At 51.4% G+C, this 18,335-nt stretch overlaps 1 protein-coding gene across 1 annotated transcript; it reads left to right on the forward strand.

The window, feature by feature from the left end:
• The first annotated feature begins 7,900 nt into the window (after window positions 1-7,900).
• Window positions 7,901-17,665, forward strand: ENC1 (ectodermal-neural cortex 1). Its single transcript, XM_040985910.1, has 3 exons — window positions 7,901-8,002; window positions 11,113-12,927; window positions 16,857-17,665. Exon 2 carries the CDS (start codon window positions 11,126-11,128, stop codon window positions 12,893-12,895), a length of 1,770 nt encoding a protein of 589 aa, XP_040841844.1. The 5' UTR covers window positions 7,901-8,002; window positions 11,113-11,125; the 3' UTR covers window positions 12,896-12,927; window positions 16,857-17,665.
• The last annotated feature ends 670 nt before the right edge of the window (window positions 17,666-18,335 follow it).

The following is an 18,335-nucleotide window of genomic DNA, read 5'->3' on the forward strand; positions in this document are numbered from 1 at the left end:
GGCAAAAGCAGATACTAAAAATAATTCGCAGGAATTTACAGGCCACGCTGATTTAGCAGGGAAGTTGGGTTTGAACGCCGCCAGACACATCTGTTCTTAGTTCTTCGTTGCCGCCGGCAGAGGGCACTGTGGCTTCACCCAAAATCTGCATCTGCATCGCCAGCCAAGCTCTGTCCCTGGCTTTGTCGCCAGGGGCAGTTTCATTTTTTTTTTTTAGGTTTGTGATGGAACAGATGCAAAACAAGGCAGTGACGAATTGCTTTTATTTTAAAATGAGGTTTGAACTTTTATAAAGATAAATGCCACAGAGAACATTGGTTCTGATGAAACTCATCAAGGTTTTGTTCGAAAAATCACCGAGAAATTCGAGTGTATATTGGTGTTGCTGCGCCTCTGTGAAGCTGAGAGAGTTCCAGAAGAAACTGGTGGGGTTTGGGGGGAACTACGAGGCCTGCCTTTTCCTTTCTTAGAAATGTGATTGCCAGGCGCGCGACCAATTGTTATAGGCCAGGATTTTACAAAGATTTTATTTGACAGGTAATATGGAAACTGTGTTTCCATGCTCCGGTTCACTCTAAATGCCTTCCTAATAAAAATAAAAATTTAAAAACCAGATTTATTTGAAAGAATGATAGAGAAGGGAAAACACACACACAGATCTGTTACTTATTGGTTCACTCCTTAAATGGCTGCAAAAGCCGAGGCTTTCCGGGTCAAATCCTGGAATTGCGAACTGCATCCGGGTCTTGCCTGGGGGCCCCTTCCACTGCTTTCCTAGGCTCCTCAGCAGAGAGCTGAGTCAGAAGTGGAGCAGCCCGGACTGCGTTATGGGATGCCAGTGCTGCGAACGGTAGCTTAGCGCACTGTGCCACAACAGCAGCAGGCGTTTTCAGTGACACAGCAATGGGTATATTTATTTTGCTCAGGTGGAGAACAACAGTGGAAACAGACCACGTCCTTGCCAGGCCTCCTGCATTCCCTGGAGTGACTAGTCCAGGCTCTGAAGCTGAGCCTCTTCTTTGCCTACGTCTGTGTCTTCTTCCTTTCATTTTCTCTATGTAACTTCTTCCCCTGGTCTCAGAGTGGGAAGGAGACACACACTCGAAGCACAAATACATGTGTTTTCTGCTCTGTAAAACCACAGTGGGAGACCGGAACAAGCGTAGTGAATTTGTGGAAAAGCCCCAGAACCAAGCACTCAAATGACCGCTCCAGATAAATATGTGTTGGATAAAAGACCGATCGTGGGGTGGACAATTAGCATAGCTGGTAGGCTGCCGCTTGGGACGGCTCACCCTCTACAGGGATGCTATACTGGGCTGGCATCCCCGCGCAGCGCTTCGTTTCAGCTTCCTGGTAATTCACCTTCCAGGAGGCTGTAGTGATGCTCAAACAGCTGGTTCCCTGCTTCCCACGTGGGAGACCTGGACTGAAGTCTGAACTCCTGAGCCAAGCCTGGCTGGGCTGTGGCTGTCAGCTGGGCCAGCAGGCGGGGGATAGGGGAAATCTCTCACTGGCTCTCTCTGCCTTTCAGATAATAAATAGATTAAAGGAATTTTTCCCAAGGACTGCTTTGCTGAATGAGACTGGAACTTCTCGGATAATCGTGGAGAGGCAAACACAGGACTGCTTAAACTCTCACCTTTTTCTCCCGATATTTTAGTATTTCAATAATCGACCACTTACGGAAATAGCAAATCTTGCAATTGTATTAGCGCTTTTACGAAAAGTTCTAACATCAAAAGACGAAGGGAAAGTTGCGAGTGCATGCAAGTGTGAGTTCAAACCCTTGCTAAGGTGGCACTTTCAAACCCGGAGAACATTCATGGGACCTTTTAGACCGCGCACGCATCCGCCTTTCTCTGTCTCCTTCTTTCTCATTCTGCTCATGTTCATCGCAGCTTCCTGGTTTCAGTCGGGTCTCAGTGGAGCTGCATGCAATGAGAAAAACACCGTGCTCTCTCCGACTGCCACAAGACCCCTTTAATATTCATTTGAAGGTGCAAGCTCTCAGACCACAAAGATCCCTTCTTCATGCCCAGACCTGCTCAGAGTCTTGGCATCCCGCCCTGGAAGCGGAGCGTATAGGCCAAACAAAACCTTCATTTTCATTGCTTCGAACAACGGTCAATTCTTGAACGTAATTACTTAGTACAAATTAAGAGTTTAGGTCCAGGAACCTGGGGCACTCAGAAGATGACGGAAAATGGGAAGGGGCTTGGCGAAACCCAGAGAAAACCAGTGTGATTCTCACAGACGGGAGAGAGCTTTGAGCAAGCCTCACCCACTGGACCTCCAGGGCAGGAAAAAGTCGATTCCTCTATTCCACTGTGTGTGTTCGGGCCGGTCTGCCTGCTTCTAAATATAGCCAGGTGTTTCTCCTTGGAGTGTGCGATTCTGAAACTATTTTTCCCCCACTTTGCAGCAGTTTAGGTTTTGAAAGCAATGGAGAACGAAGCATTGTCTCTCCATCATCAATCAATACAAAACAGAAGCTGGCATCCCGCAGGGCAGGAGAGTGGCAAAGGCCGGCCCATGGACCGCAGCTGCTATTGCACAAGCCATCAGCTTCCTGGGTGTGCAGGAGCAGAGCTCAGATAACTGCTCCGAGAGCGAGGTAAGCTCATTCAAAACACAAGAGTGCCCCCGAAGCCCAGAGTGATGGAGCAGGTGTGGAAAGGGGAACTTTGATAAGAACTCAGGTCACTTTCGTGCAGGAGAGAATACCGTTTTTCTTACACTGCTTCCCAAAGATTCATGGTAAAAGCCTTTGCTATTCTGTACTTTCCCAAGTTCTACCACGTATTTGTTTTGTAATTAGAGAAAATAAGACCTGCCGGTTTCAAATCCTAGTCCGGGTGCTGGCAGTGAGGGACAGCAAATTGAGCTGCTGCCTCAAAAGCCAACATCCCATTTCAATGGCAGGTTCAGTCCCTGCTGCTCAGCTTCCAACCTGGCTCCCTGCTACTGGGCCCAAGGAAGATGGCCCAAGCGCTTGGGGGCCTGCCACCCAAGTGGGAGACTCGGCTAAACCGGCAGAGTCCAGACCTCTGCCTGCATCTGTCACTGCTGCCACCGGAGCAGTGAACCAGCAGGTGGAAGACTGCTCAGCCCTCTCTCTCCCCATATGTGTCACTCAGCTCTGCAAATAAATACAGATGAGTAAATAAAGGTAAGAAAGTCTCAGAGGAAGAGTTAACTCACCAGCTAGAACGACCATGAACGGAGAAGTTCAGCGCAAACAGTGGAGCTTAGTGCTCAAAGGACAAAGTTCCACACGGCATTTTCCATGAAAAATCATAACATAAAAGTCATCTATATTCATCAGCAATGCACAATTAGAACTTTAAATGAAAAAAATCACATAATAGGGCCCGGCGCGGTGGCGCAAGTGGTTAAAGGTCCTCGCCTTGCACGCCCGGGATCCCATATGAGCGCCAGTTCTAATCCCGGCAGCCCCGCTTCCCTTCCAGCTCCCTGCCTGTGGCCTGGAAAAGCAGTCGAGGACGGCCCAAAGCCTTAGGACCCTGCACCCGCGTGGGAGACCCGGAAGAGGCTCCTGGCTTCGGATCGGCATAGTATCGGCCCGTTGCGCTCACTTGGGGAGTGAATCATCGGACGGAAGATCTTCCTCTCTGTCTCTCCTCTCTGTATATCCGCCTTTCCAATAAAAAATAATAAAAATAAATCTTTAAAAAAAATCACATAATAAAAACGCATACAAGATGGTGGGACATCTCATGGCCACAGGGAGCAAATGAAATCATGATCAAGCTTGTGTGGATACAATCCTGAGGCCTCTCCAAGCTCAGCAGAACAGAAACCTAATACAAGCATTTAAACACAAAGATCAAAACCTCCTAAATGCAGATGACAAATCCATACAGGACAGAATCAATTTAGACCTCTTGCTTTTTTTCAACAAGAGAACCAATAGAATTGACATGCTGGTAACTTCCTGTACTGAAAACCTTCTTCCTTGTGCTTGTTTTTTCAGGAATAATCAGCTTTTTTTTCTCATTTTGCAAATAAGAGGATCGCAGAGGAGCTAAGATCGACTTCCTAGGTTTGATGTCTGTGCCAGGTGCCGTGTGCAGGTTGGCATGACACCGCACCTCCTTAGGAAGTGAGCGACTGTGCCAGCTGCTGGGGGTGCGGATACAGGAGGCTTTCAGCTGGGCCACCAGCCCTCTTCCCAACTGCCTCTCGGACTGGTGTAGTCTACCCAAGGCTGTGTCCCGTTGGGGTGGTCTGCTCGCAGCGGCTGCCTGACCTGGCCTTCTGGAAGCCTGGCCCCCCTTGCACTCGCCACGGTCAATTCTCCAGGGACATCCCTGAGACGGCATCGCGGCTCAGCTTCTCCGCTTGCCCATCTTGCTCCCCTCTGCTGTTTTCATAGGAGCTGGTCCCAGTAAATGCATAGTTGGAAAATGTCACTCCCTGCCTGGGCATCCAACCTCCACTAGATCCTCTGGAAGGAGGAACTTGAATGTGTGGCAAGCAGTTGGCCCGGGAGCCACATAGGGTCCACGGGCCTGAAACCCACCGAGCAACTAACAAGCAAGGGAAGCCGTGCCATCTCACTCAGAGAACAAAGCGGTTGCCTTTGGAAGACCCGGTGGGGGACCTGCCTGGAATTCGGGTGGGGTTTCAGGAGGCCACAGGAGGCAGGGTGGCAGCTGCTGGGCCCACGGTTCAACCTAATCCCCCCTGAGCTGTCCTGTCCCTGGTACCATGATCGCACCATGTTAATTAAATCATTCTCATTAATTCAGCCTGAGTGTAAATTAGGAAGGAATGAAGATAAATGAGGTTGGAAGGCAGCTAATACATTTAACCCCATGCTGCTTATTTTGCAGCCCAACAAAATAACATTGTTCCGAGAGATAACAAGGCCAAAGCCTTGGGCACAGCTTCTTAATAACAATAAAAAAAATGAGACCTTGGTTTGGTGTCCCAAGGCAAAGACAGGTTCCCGGGGGGGGGCCTCTGGGACTGCCCTCATATCTTGCTGAAGTGTCGGCTAACGTACAGCGGGGAGCGGGCAGTGTCTGCCCGTTGTTTCTGACTCAGATATCGGCTGTCTGTTGTCATCCAGTTCGATCGCAGCCTTACTAAGTAAGAGCTCTCCTCCTGTAATGCGACAAGACTTGCTCATCTCTTCTCTGGTGGAGAGAGGCTGCGGGAATTACACAGCGAGACTTGCCATCATCCTACATAGGCTAACTGGCCAGTCACTTGCAGCGAAGGAAACCAGCTGCCCCAACAGCCTGAAAACTTTTCAGTTTTTTTTTTTTTTGCTAACTTGCATAAACTCATTTGTTGATGCATAAGCATGAATCAAGCATCAATGCAAGCGAATGTGTTTCAAGATTTTCCCGACTAGACCCCCTTTTTCTTTTCTTGCAGCGTAGGGAGTAGGCAAGGAACAGAAAAGCCACATTAAAATGGCATCACTAGAGGCTGATGTAGCAGAGGAGGTTGGTCTTCTCGCAGCCATGCCTGCTTAGGAGAAGGAAATTGTGCTGACCCCTTGCTCCAGGACCTTCTCTGCAGATCCCGGTGAAAAAGACACAGCAGAGACGGGGGCCCTGTTCCCCAGCCTGATGGCTGCTTTGTGGCAAAACTCCCCGCCCCCCCCCCGAGGGACCCCTGTACCCCTTCCATTTCCGTGTTGTCTAGAAACGATTCAAGACACATCAGGCAAGTGAGGCATGCCCCTGCCGAGCTGCAAACTCTATCCCCCCAAGTGGAAGACACTAAGAGTCGTTCTTCAAAACCACATGCTTGCTTTTGACCCACAGCCCAGCCAGACAAAGCAAGTCTAGGGGTACTGTGGAGTCGCTCTTCATCAGATTCTTCGACACCTTGCCACAGGCTCCAGAAACGTGTCTGAAGGTTAGACGCATGTGCGTCCCCAGCCATCTTTTCGCCCCCTAACTCGCGTCCTCAGCATCTCCGTGAGCCTCCCCTTAGGCGCCAGCTCCTGCCTGCCTGGCTGCTCTCCGCACCTCTGCACCGCGGCTGCTCCCCAACTCCCTGCACGTGGTTCTGCAGGTGACCCATCCGGCCAGCTCCGGCTTTGCGCAGCCCTCTCTCAGAGGCTCTGCTTAACAAGGCTTGCCGTGAGCTTGACTAGTTAATGCTAACAAAGGACTTCAGAGGGCACTGTCTTTCTTTGCAAGGGGCCAGAACGCTACTGAAGGCAAGCGGGATTGTTCTAAAACACGCAGCCTTGATTTTCAGAGGCGTCGGGATGCTTGGGAGCGCCAGGTGGCCCCCTCCTTGGCCATCCGAGGACATTTTTTGCAACTGGTATTTTACGGAAGGCCGGAACGGAGGAAGCAAAGGGGGGGCCGGGGGCGACCCGATCATGGAGCGCTTCACCCTGGAGCTGGGACCAAGCCATTCACATCTTCCTTCCCGGGCCTGTTTTCTAACCTGTGAAACAAGGGGTTTGGCGCAGTCCCTTCACAAACCTTATTCCAATACCTTATTCCCCAGTGGCAAGACACGAGCTAGGCGCCAAGAGAAAAGCCAGGATTCAACAGTGGTCGCCGGCGGATGTTACTTTCCGACCACCTTCCAGTCTTCTGGCAGGAGGGGCATTAGATGTGTGTGTGTGTGTGTGTGTGTGTGTGTGTGTGTGTCCCAAGCCACTTTACTGAACTCCATCCAAACACCAGTAACCCACCCACCCACACACCCACACACACACACAAAAGAGCGGCAGTGTCGGAGACGGTCCCGCGGCGCAGAAGAGCCGGCGTGGTGGCTCCTTTGAGAACCTGGCTTTGAATGAAGCGACCGCGGCTATTGGCTGTGGTGCGCGCCCCGCGGGACGCGGCCGGGACTGCCCAGGCTCCTGCCGGACCCGGCGCAGCATCCCGGGGCGAGGAAGGGAGGAAAGGGGAAACGCCAGGGGGGCTCCAGGCTGTTTGGCCGCGTGCCCGCGTCCCTGCCTGCCCGAGCCTCCATGTGCCCAGGGTGTGCAGACTGAGTCCCCTGCCAAAGTGTCCTCCCCAGCGTGCTGGCCGGGCTTGCCCGGGGGCGCGTGTCGCGGACACCCACCACTCGCCCCTGGCCCGCCTCGGCTGAGCATCCCGCCCGACTCTGGACAAGCCCGGGACGCGCCCCTCCTGCCGAGGGGTCGCTCAGTTCCCGGGCGATCCGTTCAAGCAGGCTGATCCAAAGAGACACAGACACTGCGACCCCGAAAAATTTGTTTCACTCGCCATATCTCTGAGGGTTGCAGCTGCCAGTGGCGGAGAGCGCGTCCGCTTTGTCTCCATGCACCGCCCGCAGCCCCCTCCCTCGCTTCCTCTCCGGGTTAACTCCCCCGCCAGGCTCTTCCCCAACGCTTCTCCTCCTCCTCTCCTCTCCTCCTCCTCCTCCTCCTCCCCTCCTCCCCTCCTCCCCTCCTCCCCTTCTCCTCCTCCTCCGCGCGCCACGCTAAGGCGCTTCCTCCCTCCCCGGTGTCAGTCTCGGCGCTCGCACTCCGTCTTCCTCCTCCCCACCCCTCCCCGCCGGCCGTTTATAGCCCGGCGCGCGGTGGCCGAGTGCAGACTCTCGGCCTGTGTGTGTGAGAGAGAGAAAGAGAGAAAGAGAGAGAGGAGGCGGCGCGGCGGTGGCGCTGTGGAGACCGAGTCTAGACGCCAGGCGGCCGCCGGCGCGCAAGGCGCTTGCCGACTCCCTCCCCCGGTGCCCAGCCCGCCTCCTTCGCAGGCTCGCTCTGCCCTCCCGGGACTCGTCCGGGAGACTGCCCGCGGGCCCCCCGGGCACAGGGTCCGTGGCGTGAGACCCCGAGGCCGAGGCGGAAGCGCCAGCGATCGCCGGCCCCCCAAGCGCGGTCGCCTCCCCGCTGGGCGCCCCATGCGCGCTCCCTTCCCCCGGGCAGTCGCCGCCGCTGCTTCCCGAGCTTGAGACACCCGCTTCGTCGGCTCCACGCCCGTGACCGAGGCCAGCACTCAGCCGATCGTGCTCCAGGCCAGTCGCCACTACTGTGAGTTTCCTCCACTGCTTGGGGACCTGTTGCCCGCGCCGCCGGCTGCACGGGCTGCCCGGCCTGCTGGGGGGTGTGTTCGAGAGGGGTGAACGCGCGCAGGGCCGGCGGGAGCCCCGACTCCTCTGGCTGCTTGGCTGCCCGGCTGGCTGGCAGGGCGGGAGGCGGAAGCTCTTTCCCTCCCCGGGGCCGAGACCTCTGCGCACGCCGCAGCTTTCCGCATTGCAAGCGGGAGGAGAGGATCCGTGGAGGGGCTGGCCGGCTTCCTCTCCGAGGCAAGGGAAGCGAGGAGCCCGGCCAGGGATCCCATCAGCCTCACTGCCTACAGCCTCCAGGGCTCAGTTTGCCCACGTTGCGCCCGCCTCGGCGTGGAGGGGAGAGCTGGAGCCGCATGCAGACTCGGTGGTTGCGGGCGCATTCGCTGGGGAGAGGTGTCTGGGAATGAATGAACACGGACTGGTTTCTGCAAAACTGGTTTTCCTCCCCTGCAAGCATTCGCTGTCTAGCGTACCATTATTAGGTTCAAAGGGTAGGAATCGGTGGACAAGGTGCAGAAGAAACATTGAACTTGTTCGACTGATCATGGAGGATTACATGGCGAAAAGTGTGTGTGTGTGTGTGAGCAAGGTTTTTGGAATGTTGGCCCATTGTTAGCGATAGCGTAGCTCTCTGAGGAGACCTGCTGGGGTTCTCCTGTGCCTGGAGTCAGATCAGGTGGAGACCCGGAGGACCTGTGGACCGGGAATCGCAGAGTCTGAGGAAGGAGTGTTAGAACTGAAGCTGCTGTGGCTAGAGCCCTTCTGATGTTCACGGTCATAGCAACCCGTGTTCTTTGTAGATGCAGGTTAAGTATATGTGTGTCCTTCGCGGCCCCTTGGCATGCAAATGGTATGTCTCTGAGGGGTTGCTTCCTTTTATGACCAAGGCACATTTCGTGACTTCATGGGCTTCTGATATTTTGATGTCTGCACAGTTCTGAGGCAGAAACCAAGTCACCTGCCCTGAGCCTTGCTGGTTACATTTTTAGTCACACCTTCCTGCCAGAAGGTTAGGTGGCAGGTGTAGCTTCTCCAGCCGGATAGTATCCAGGATGACAGGCAGTGTCTTACCTCTGGCTCTCAAAGCCAACCTGGAAAAGACGGGCGCATGCCCAGACATGCAGGTGCCGTACCCAAGGCCTTCCCAACGTAGAGCTGTGGATGTTGTTGTACACCACCAGGAGTCTGATATTCAGGAAAACCTGCTGTGTCCCGGTGTGCAAGCACGAGGCAGTGTGCGCCCCTCCATCCCGGGAACGTCATTCTCCAGCTAGCTTCCCTGGAGGCTCCTGACCATCTTTTGAAGTTGAAGCTCCCGGTGTTGCTCACAATACTTGAAATGGAAAGCAGTGATTCAAGTGACAGCCACAGGAGGGATGGGTCAGCAGGGATGCTTTATTGCTTTGGGTATTTTCTGTGTTCACAGAGGTTCCCGAGGGCACGGCTCCCACGTGGACTCACATGGGGAAGGCAGTAGGGCTTAGTGCAAAGTAGGAGAGATGCTGGGTTTCCTAAGCGGGAGGCTTTGGGGTGCCTTGTAAGGTCTTCCCACTCCTGCAGCCATAAGACTTGGTTACATACTTTCTTCCACTAGGCTGTGTTTATTCACCATGAGGTTGCATGCCACGCTCAGAATGAAGCAAAGCAAGTTGCATCATCTAATGGTATGTGGCCTGTCTGTCAAAGGCACTGGCAGGCACCTACCTTTATTGGGTTCTGGGCTGTTCCATGCGGTATCACAGCTGGCCAGGGAAGTACAGTTTATTATTCTAGTCTCTGACTGAATGGTAAACCATTCCTTTTGCGTTTATTACTAATTCCGGAGATGTACATTTAAAAAGACCGAGTGACTGTGTTGGCACAGGTACTGGAACCAGGCACCCAGTCTAGCCTCAGGATAAACGGCTTCCTCAGGACTCCTTTGACAGGCAGGTTCTTGAAGCCTTGATTCCTTTGAAGTAACAGAGGAAGTGTTAAAAAGGCAGTGGGGCTGCCATGCGGTTTGGGAAGATGACTGATAGGCACTTCCTGCAGCATTTTACATTTTCTGTGCTGGAGAAAGCAGAGGAGAGCTTTGGGCTCTGGTGTGATTTCAATTTACTTCAGTCAGCTAATAAATTATAGGGTGGTCCTAAATTAACAGTGGCTCTTAGTGCACACCGTGTGTGTGTGTGTGTGTGTGTGTGTGTGTTGACTTAAATAAAGCAGTGTTTGCGTTTTGAACTGCCTGTGTGCAGGTACGCGGGAGCAGTCCTGTTCACGTACTCTTTCATCAGAAGAGAAGGGTGGGGAAATCTTTTGTTCTTGCAACTGGTTTTCCAAGAACTGGAATAAGGGAAAAAGAACAGAAAAAAAAAAAAAAAGATGCAGGAGCATGCTACTCAAAATATTCTTCCTTTTGTGGGTCACATCCTCACCTTGGAAGCTGTCCAGACGAAGTGAGGTGGGTGCTTACTAGGGCCAGAGCCCATTGTGTGCAGTCCGCTAAAGCTTACTGACCAACATAGGGTAATGTTTTTCTGGAGATGCTTTTTATCCTATAGCAGTATAGCTGTCTGATTCGAAATGATCTGGAGCACTTAAGTCTTGACTGTTGAAGAAGTTGGCCTTCTTCCTGGACATGCAGGCAGATTGGATGTGACCAAAGGAATTCTTCATGGAATTTAATTGGCGGGTGTTTGTTCTACCCATGGCTTTATGTTGCATAGGACATGAAAGCCGGTGCCCAGGCCGGCGTTATGAGAGCAGCAGTCGGACGAAGACAGGGAGTGGTGAGGAGGCCTTATTCCTTTGGCTTTTTCTGACTGACTGTGTCAAGGACTTTAATATCCATCAAGTTGGCAATCAGGTTTTCCAAGATGAACCTGCTCTTATGCGGGGATTTTTTTTTTTTTTGCCAGCGTGTGATTTATGGACCAGCCCTGCTTCCGTGGAAGTCTTCCCTTCCAGTCGTTGCCTGAACGGCCAGCAGCAAGTTGTTTTTTTTTGTTGTTGTTGGAAATGATTGTTGTCTTTGTTCTGCTATTGGGAGCCTCACTTTCAAAGATTTGGCTTTGCGCTTATTTTTTGCAGGAGTCGGAACAAAATGTCCGTCAGCGTGCACGAGAACCGCAAGTCGAGGGCCAGCAGCGGCTCCATCAACATCTACCTGTTTCACAAGTCCTCCTACGCCGACAGCGTGCTCACCCACCTGAACCTTCTACGCCAGCAGCGGCTCTTCACCGACGTGCTTCTCCATGCCGGGAATCGAACCTTCCCCTGCCACCGGGCGGTGCTGGCCGCGTGCAGCCGCTACTTCGAGGCCATGTTCAGTGGCGGCCTGAAAGAGAGCCAGGACAGCGAGGTCAACTTCGACAATTCCATCCACCCCGAAGTCCTGGAGCTGCTGCTCGACTATGCCTACTCCTCGCGGGTCATCATCAACGAGGAGAACGCTGAGTCGCTGCTGGAGGCGGGGGACATGCTGGAGTTTCAAGACATCCGGGATGCCTGTGCCGAGTTCCTGGAGAAAAACCTGCACCCCACCAACTGCCTGGGCATGCTGCTGCTCTCTGATGCACACCAATGCACCAAACTCTACGAGCTCTCCTGGAGGATGTGTCTCAGCAACTTCCAGACCATCCGCAAGAATGAAGATTTCCTGCAGCTGCCCCAGGACATGGTCGTGCAGCTCTTGTCCAGCGAAGAGCTGGAGACGGAAGATGAGAGGCTGGTGTATGAGTCCGCCATCAACTGGATCAGCTACGACCTGAAGAAGCGTTACTGCTACCTCCCCGAGCTTCTGCAGACAGTGAGGCTGGCGCTGCTGCCGGCCATCTATCTCATGGAGAACGTGGCCATGGAGGAGCTCATCACCAAGCAGAGGAAAAGCAAGGAGATTGTCGAAGAGGCCATCCGTTGCAAACTGAAAATCCTGCAGAATGATGGCGTGGTCACCAGCCTCTGTGCCCGGCCTCGGAAAACCGGCCATGCGCTCTTCCTCCTGGGGGGGCAGACTTTCATGTGTGACAAGCTGTACCTGGTCGACCAGAAGGCCAAAGAAATTATTCCCAAGGCTGACATTCCCAGCCCGAGGAAAGAGTTCAGCGCGTGTGCGATCGGCTGCAAAGTGTACATTACTGGGGGGCGGGGTTCCGAAAACGGGGTCTCAAAAGATGTGTGGGTTTATGACACCCTCCACGAGGAGTGGTCCAAGGCTGCACCCATGCTCGTGGCTAGGTTTGGCCATGGCTCCGCTGAACTGAAACACCGCCTCTATGTAGTCGGGGGGCACACGGCTGCCACGGGCTGTCTCCCAGCTTCCCCTTCAGTGTCCCTAAAGCAAGTAGAACACTATGACCCCACCACCAACAAATGGACCATGGTAGCTCCGCTCCGAGAGGGTGTTAGCAACGCCGCAGTTGTGAGCGCCAAACTCAAGCTGTTTGCTTTCGGGGGTACCAGTGTCAGTCACGACAAGCTGCCCAAGGTTCAGTGTTACGATCAGTGTGAAAACAGGTGGACGGTGCCAGCCACCTGCCCGCAGCCCTGGCGTTACACAGCTGCAGCCGTGCTGGGGAACCAGATTTTCATCATGGGAGGAGACACAGAATTCTCTGCCTGCTCTGCTTACAAATTCAACAGTGAGACTTACCAGTGGACAAAGGTAGGCGATGTGACAGCCAAGCGCATGAGCTGCCACGCCGTGGCCTCTGGAAACAAACTCTATGTGGTCGGAGGATACTTTGGCATTCAGCGATGCAAGACTTTGGACTGCTACGATCCGACTTTAGACGTGTGGAACAGCATCACCACGGTGCCGTACTCGCTGATTCCGACGGCGTTTGTCAGCACTTGGAAGCATCTGCCTTCTTAAGGGAGCTGCGTCCTGAAGGAAGTGAGCTTGAGGTAAGAAGCAGAGTAGCTGCAGACACAAGGGTGCAGGGAGCCCTGATCCACAGCTGGTTCTGCACAAGTCCCACAACAGCTGTACAAAGAAAGAACTTGTATCCTCAGGATAGACAGATCCTTGTATTGACCATGCAAGGGTTCTCCGTCCTCCCGGAGGCTCGGAGTCTTCCCAAGAGGTTTGTAAAAACCACAGAGGCTTTTTCATTTGGTAGTTGAGGCCCCAGAACCAGCATTTTTAAGTTTTCCCCGAGAGTCTAGTATTTGATGCCAGCGAGTTTATGAAACCCACACTGTGCGCCAGAGCCATACTGTATGTTGCACCGGATCATCTCAGTTAAGGATGCTACTAGCTTCATGTTACAGATGAATACATGCATCTACATAAAGGCTAGGTAGTTGCCCAGGGGCACAGAGGTAAATAAATCAAGTGAGAGTCGGCTTTGGTCTAGAGCTGGAGACACTTGCTCCTGGCCTCTGGGCCGCTGCAGCCCTGTCCTTGCTTCAGCTGCTGCGGGAGACTGCACTGATGGATCGAGTCCACGGGCTGGGCTGCTGCCGCTGTGCGAGATGTGCGTTGGCTTCTCAGCTGCTTCTTCAGCCAGCGCCCGTCGTGGGTCGGGCTGGACCTAGCAGAAGGATGCTTTCTCTGTCTCTTTTTCATTTAAAATGAAAGAAATCAATCTGGGCGGTCTGTATCCAGAGCATAAGTGAATCACCCTGAAAGCCATTTGATAATAAACTTGAGGCACCTGATAAAAAAAAAAAATCCCGTTTAGGGCGTTTAGAAAGCAGTCTCTGTCCTCGCAAAAGAGTGCCCCCATGTCACAGGAACCTGTTGGATGTGCAGACACACTGAGCTGCCTCAACCACCCTAACATTGTTTCAGAGTTGACTGAGGCTGATGCCATTGTCAAATGTAACAGAAGTTGCATTCGGTGTCGCAGTACGCAGTGGCTGTCTTATAGATTTAAGAGTGTGGCCCTGTTTGCCTCCAATAACTTCTGAACACAGCTCCCTGTTCACAGAGCTCAAGGCCAGTTTGCTAGACTATAAACCTTAGGGTGGGTCCAGGAGCCCCTGGTGCGTGAGTGTAGCACACAACACATGGACCGGCTTGGTTTGTTGGGGTGATTCATGGGCTTATTACTTAGAAAGTAAGTGCTTTTTGGAGGAAGTGTAGTGAAAACTGCCCCATTGTTGGCACAGTTTCCAGTCATGTGTTTCACACCTTTAAAGGAGACATCAGAGGGGGGTAAACAGAAATCTTAGGAATAATTACAAGGTAAACAACGAGATTCCATCTCATTTGTTTCTTCTTTCTGTCTCCTACAGTTGTTTACAAACATCATTCAGCTTGGCTTCCCTTTCTCATCTCACTTATTTTTTCCATTTGTTTGCTCGCCTCCTCCAGCCTCTGACAGTTAGCAGCCCTTAGTAATGCAGTGTTGCTTCAGAACCACACGCCTTTAAAGGAGCTGGGACAGTCACACCTCTGGGCAACCGCTGGGCTTACAGCATCCCATGCCAAACTGGTTTTTGCAGCCTCGCTGGCATCTTCGTAATGCTAAATAAACAAATGCTCTGAAATGGGCTATTTTATTTGCGATACGAATGTGTGACTCCATGCTAAAGCAATTTCAAAGAGCCTCGTTGGTGAAAGCATCAGTTAATAGCTACAAAATTGGGTGTTCGTCCAGAACAGACTATATTTGCGCTGAAGAACTGTAACATCTCCAGTGGCAGCAGCAGTACGTCAGAAATGCTGATTGGTATAGACTGGTGTCATCGGAGCAAGGGAAAGAAGTTGAGACATAAAGAATAGAGTGGCCATATGAGTGCTCCGGTTCTAGACCCTTCTAGGCTCAAGATTTTTTCTGTCAAGTGAATGGTTTAAATTATACTTGCCCTAATGTCTGTCCCAGTTCAAACATGGGTGATGATGAACTGATGAGGAGGCAGGGAGGAGAAAGTTGAAATTGCCTTGCTCAGTGCTTGGCATGTATTGTGTTCAATATTCTTGGTTTTCCTTCCCACAATAAGCCGAGAGCATCCTCTGAGATGCAGCAGTGGAATTGGCTTTTCGAGTGGTGGGAGATTGTTCCTTTCACTTGTATCTACTCATCTTTTCCCTGTGTTTTTGGTTCCTCCTTTCTCACCCTGCAAAGAGCATATTTAGCAAACACTTGAGTCCACCCAAGCCTTGGGATCCCTGGGAACTAGAGCCATTAACATGTTGGGTCATCTGTGAAACAGTATCCTCTACGTCCCTGGCCCACCAGGCGCAGGCTTGCAGCTGCAGAAGGGCAGCCTGAGCCCTGATTAAAGCCACGCTTTCAGGTTCCCATAGAAAGAATGTCAGTTTAAATTTCTGAAATTTACTACACACGAGACAGTGTGCGAACCTCCAAGCTGGATGGGGGTGATTTAAAGAAGTTCTGGGTAGGTAGCAGCCCTGGCGTCACCAGACCCTTGCCCTGGCTCTCCAGATGGAGGTACTAATGAATGGAAGTCTATTTGCAGGAGCTACTCCAGCCACGGAGACTGTCCCTGGCCCCTGCTGCTCTGTCCCTGGGTGGGAGGGACAGAAAGGAAATGACTTTGATGACCTGTATTTTCTTGATACTGTGCGACCCCAACCTGGCAGCCCTTTAACCTCCATTCTTCCTTTCTTCTCTTTTAGATTTGTGTGTGCCATTTTTTCTTCTTGTTCAAATATGTAATGTCTTGAAATGTTTTATTACAAGATGCATTCTTTGGGCCTAAAGTTGATAGGTTACAGGGAGGTAGGCGAAGGGGATGACAATTGTCCAAGGAATGCCTTGAAGGCTTGAATCACTGTTAACTCCCCAGCCAAAGGAAACAGTGAATGAAATGAATCAGACTTCTGAACTCACAAAAGTGAGCAAGAATTCAATGCAAGTACTTAGCAGGAGCCCTCCCGAATTCCCTTTGTCTATACTTAAAGCTAGAGCAGTAAGGGCGTAGACTGGGGCTAGAAAACGGGGTTCAAGTTTTAAAGACATAACGTGTGCAGAAATCTACACTGCAATTGCTAGTCAGCAGCTGAAAGGGGTGGGTGGTGTGAGGCATAGCCAGTTCCTGGTCGGTGTGCACACTTCCTGTCCACGCTGCTACTCTGATTTTTCTCTGTAGGGCCGATGGCGGTGGACTCTGTAGATAGCAATGCCAGCACCGCCTAGCTGTTAACTCCTAAATGTGGACTAATGAACTCTGAGAACAAACTCCAGCCTTGGGCTGTCAGCTTTGATGCATTGTTTGTGCTGTAATGAATAGCAGAGATGTGTTTCAGTAAGAGGATTAATACATCTGCCTTAATATGGTGAATAAATTTAATTTGGAATCCTCTATGGTGGTCAAAGGGGTTTTTTTTTTTTTTTTGCACCAGGGTCTCCTCCCGTTGAGCCCCCCCTCCCCCATTATCACTCTGCAGTTGCTCTGTTTAACCACAGACATGAATTTTTGTGAACGGGAGCAGAAAATAAACTACATAATGACACCTAGATGTATAGGCTTGAATTTGAATATACTTCCCAAAGCTCCTGGAGAGTGAAAGGAAAGCTGTTTCCTTCGGCGCCGAAGGAGTAAGTCCACCTTAGTACGTCAGGCTAATTGATCAGTGAAGACATGTTTTCCACGGACTTTTTGAAGACCCCTCACGTGGTTAGGAAGGAACTGGAAATCCTTTGGAGACCATTGTTCTTGTCAGGCAGCCGTCTGCATCCGTGTGCACGCCACATGTGTGTTCGATGGAGACAACTGCCTAAAACATATTTCCTACTGAACAGTAATTAAGACTTTTAGAAGCAGTGTTGCCCAGCTGTGTCTTGAGCTTTTTATTTAGGATTCTGTCTACTAACAAATACAAACCCTTCATGCTCTTTTTTTTTTTTTTTTTTCTATTTTAGCTCACTCTACAAGTCAACATGAGGTTTCTGCTTTGGAGAGGAGGACAAGTTTAATGAAGAGGAAGTAAACCTAAAAGTTGCTACGAGACTTGAGTAAAATCCGCTGCACCTTGTAAATGTTTAACTGGACATGAAGGAAGAGGGGGCGGGAGGGGGGCGGGAGTTTCCGTGCACGTAGCACATGGTTTAAATATGAATGAATGAACCTGTGATCCAGTCCTTGTCTTGTAATTGTGGATTAATGTCAGCGTTAATCAGCCCCTTAAAGGGAGAGAAAAGCTGGACCTTTTCGCTGGCTGTACCATATTCAGCCTTTGATTTCCATGGGCTCCACCATTTATGTGTAAAATTTGAAATGGTTGTCACCTCTCTCTGAGGAGCGAGCTTGAAGGCTCCCCCACCAGCTGCTGTGGGAGATTGAGAGCAGGGGTCTGTGGGTCAGGAGGGATGCTGGCGGGGCTGGCTCAAGCATGAGAGCCATCATCCGCCCCCCCCTTCATCTCAAGGGGCTGTGCGCCCCAGGAGGCTCTCTGAACAATAGGGCTGTCGTTGAGAGCCGTTGGGTAGATGTTCTTGTCTATTTATAAATGACTTTAAACTTCCCCTTAGCTGTTAAGAATGTGTTCTAGATCTAGCTATTTATTATCTGACGCCTGCATGCTGAGACAGTGCTCCCCCGTTGTCTTCATATGTGTGGACCTGTGTGAATGGTTGTGTGTTTTTTGCACATTTTGTGGCTGTTAAGATGTGCTTTGCTGCACAAAAGTGAAAACTTAAATTTTGAGTTAACAGTTTGGGATATAACTGGAGGGTGGGGGGTGGGCTGGCAGGGGAGGGGGGTGGGAATGAATGCCGAGACAGGGAAGGATTAGGAGGTGGGAACTTTAGATCCCAGAGGAGGAACTGTTGGGGGGAAGGGGTCACTTTTTTAAATGTACCAACTTTTAATGGAATTTTCTGAGGCTGGTGGCTGATAGGGTAGAGAGAGGCCCCTTCTCTCCACCCTGCTTTCACATCTGATGCACCGAACTTCAGCCTCAGCTGCTGAAATGTAGAGAGGACCAAATTGCTTTCCAGTTTGTTTCTTTGTATACTATCCTGAAGTCCTGGAAAGTTCTGTGGGATGGTTCTATACATAGGGCATAGGTAAAGTCAGTGTGCAAAGTTTATTTATTTATCTATTTATTGCCCCGTGAGAAGACTTTGCCATAACCATAGTTAACAGGGAAAAACAGAACTCACCACTGTAGATGAACGCACAGCCTCTCTGCTCTGTGCTGTTAGGGTCCAGTTCTCCAAGATGACCTGCACCTTGGTACCGCGTGTACCAAGGGCTCACCCTTAGGTGACTCTCCAAACAACCTCTTTGGTGCCCCCAAATGAGACATATTTGGCCACAAAACACCAAAGAATTACGAGCAGTGGCCCCTGTTGAGGGATCTCCCAGTCTAGCTGGGACTCAGTTGTCAATACATTCTT

Source organism: Ochotona curzoniae, unplaced genomic scaffold (assembly GCF_017591425.1).
Source record: "Ochotona curzoniae isolate NIBS_2020 unplaced genomic scaffold, NIBS_Ocur_1.0 contig_4501, whole genome shotgun sequence".
Classification (NCBI taxonomy): domain Eukaryota; kingdom Metazoa; phylum Chordata; class Mammalia; order Lagomorpha; family Ochotonidae; genus Ochotona; species Ochotona curzoniae.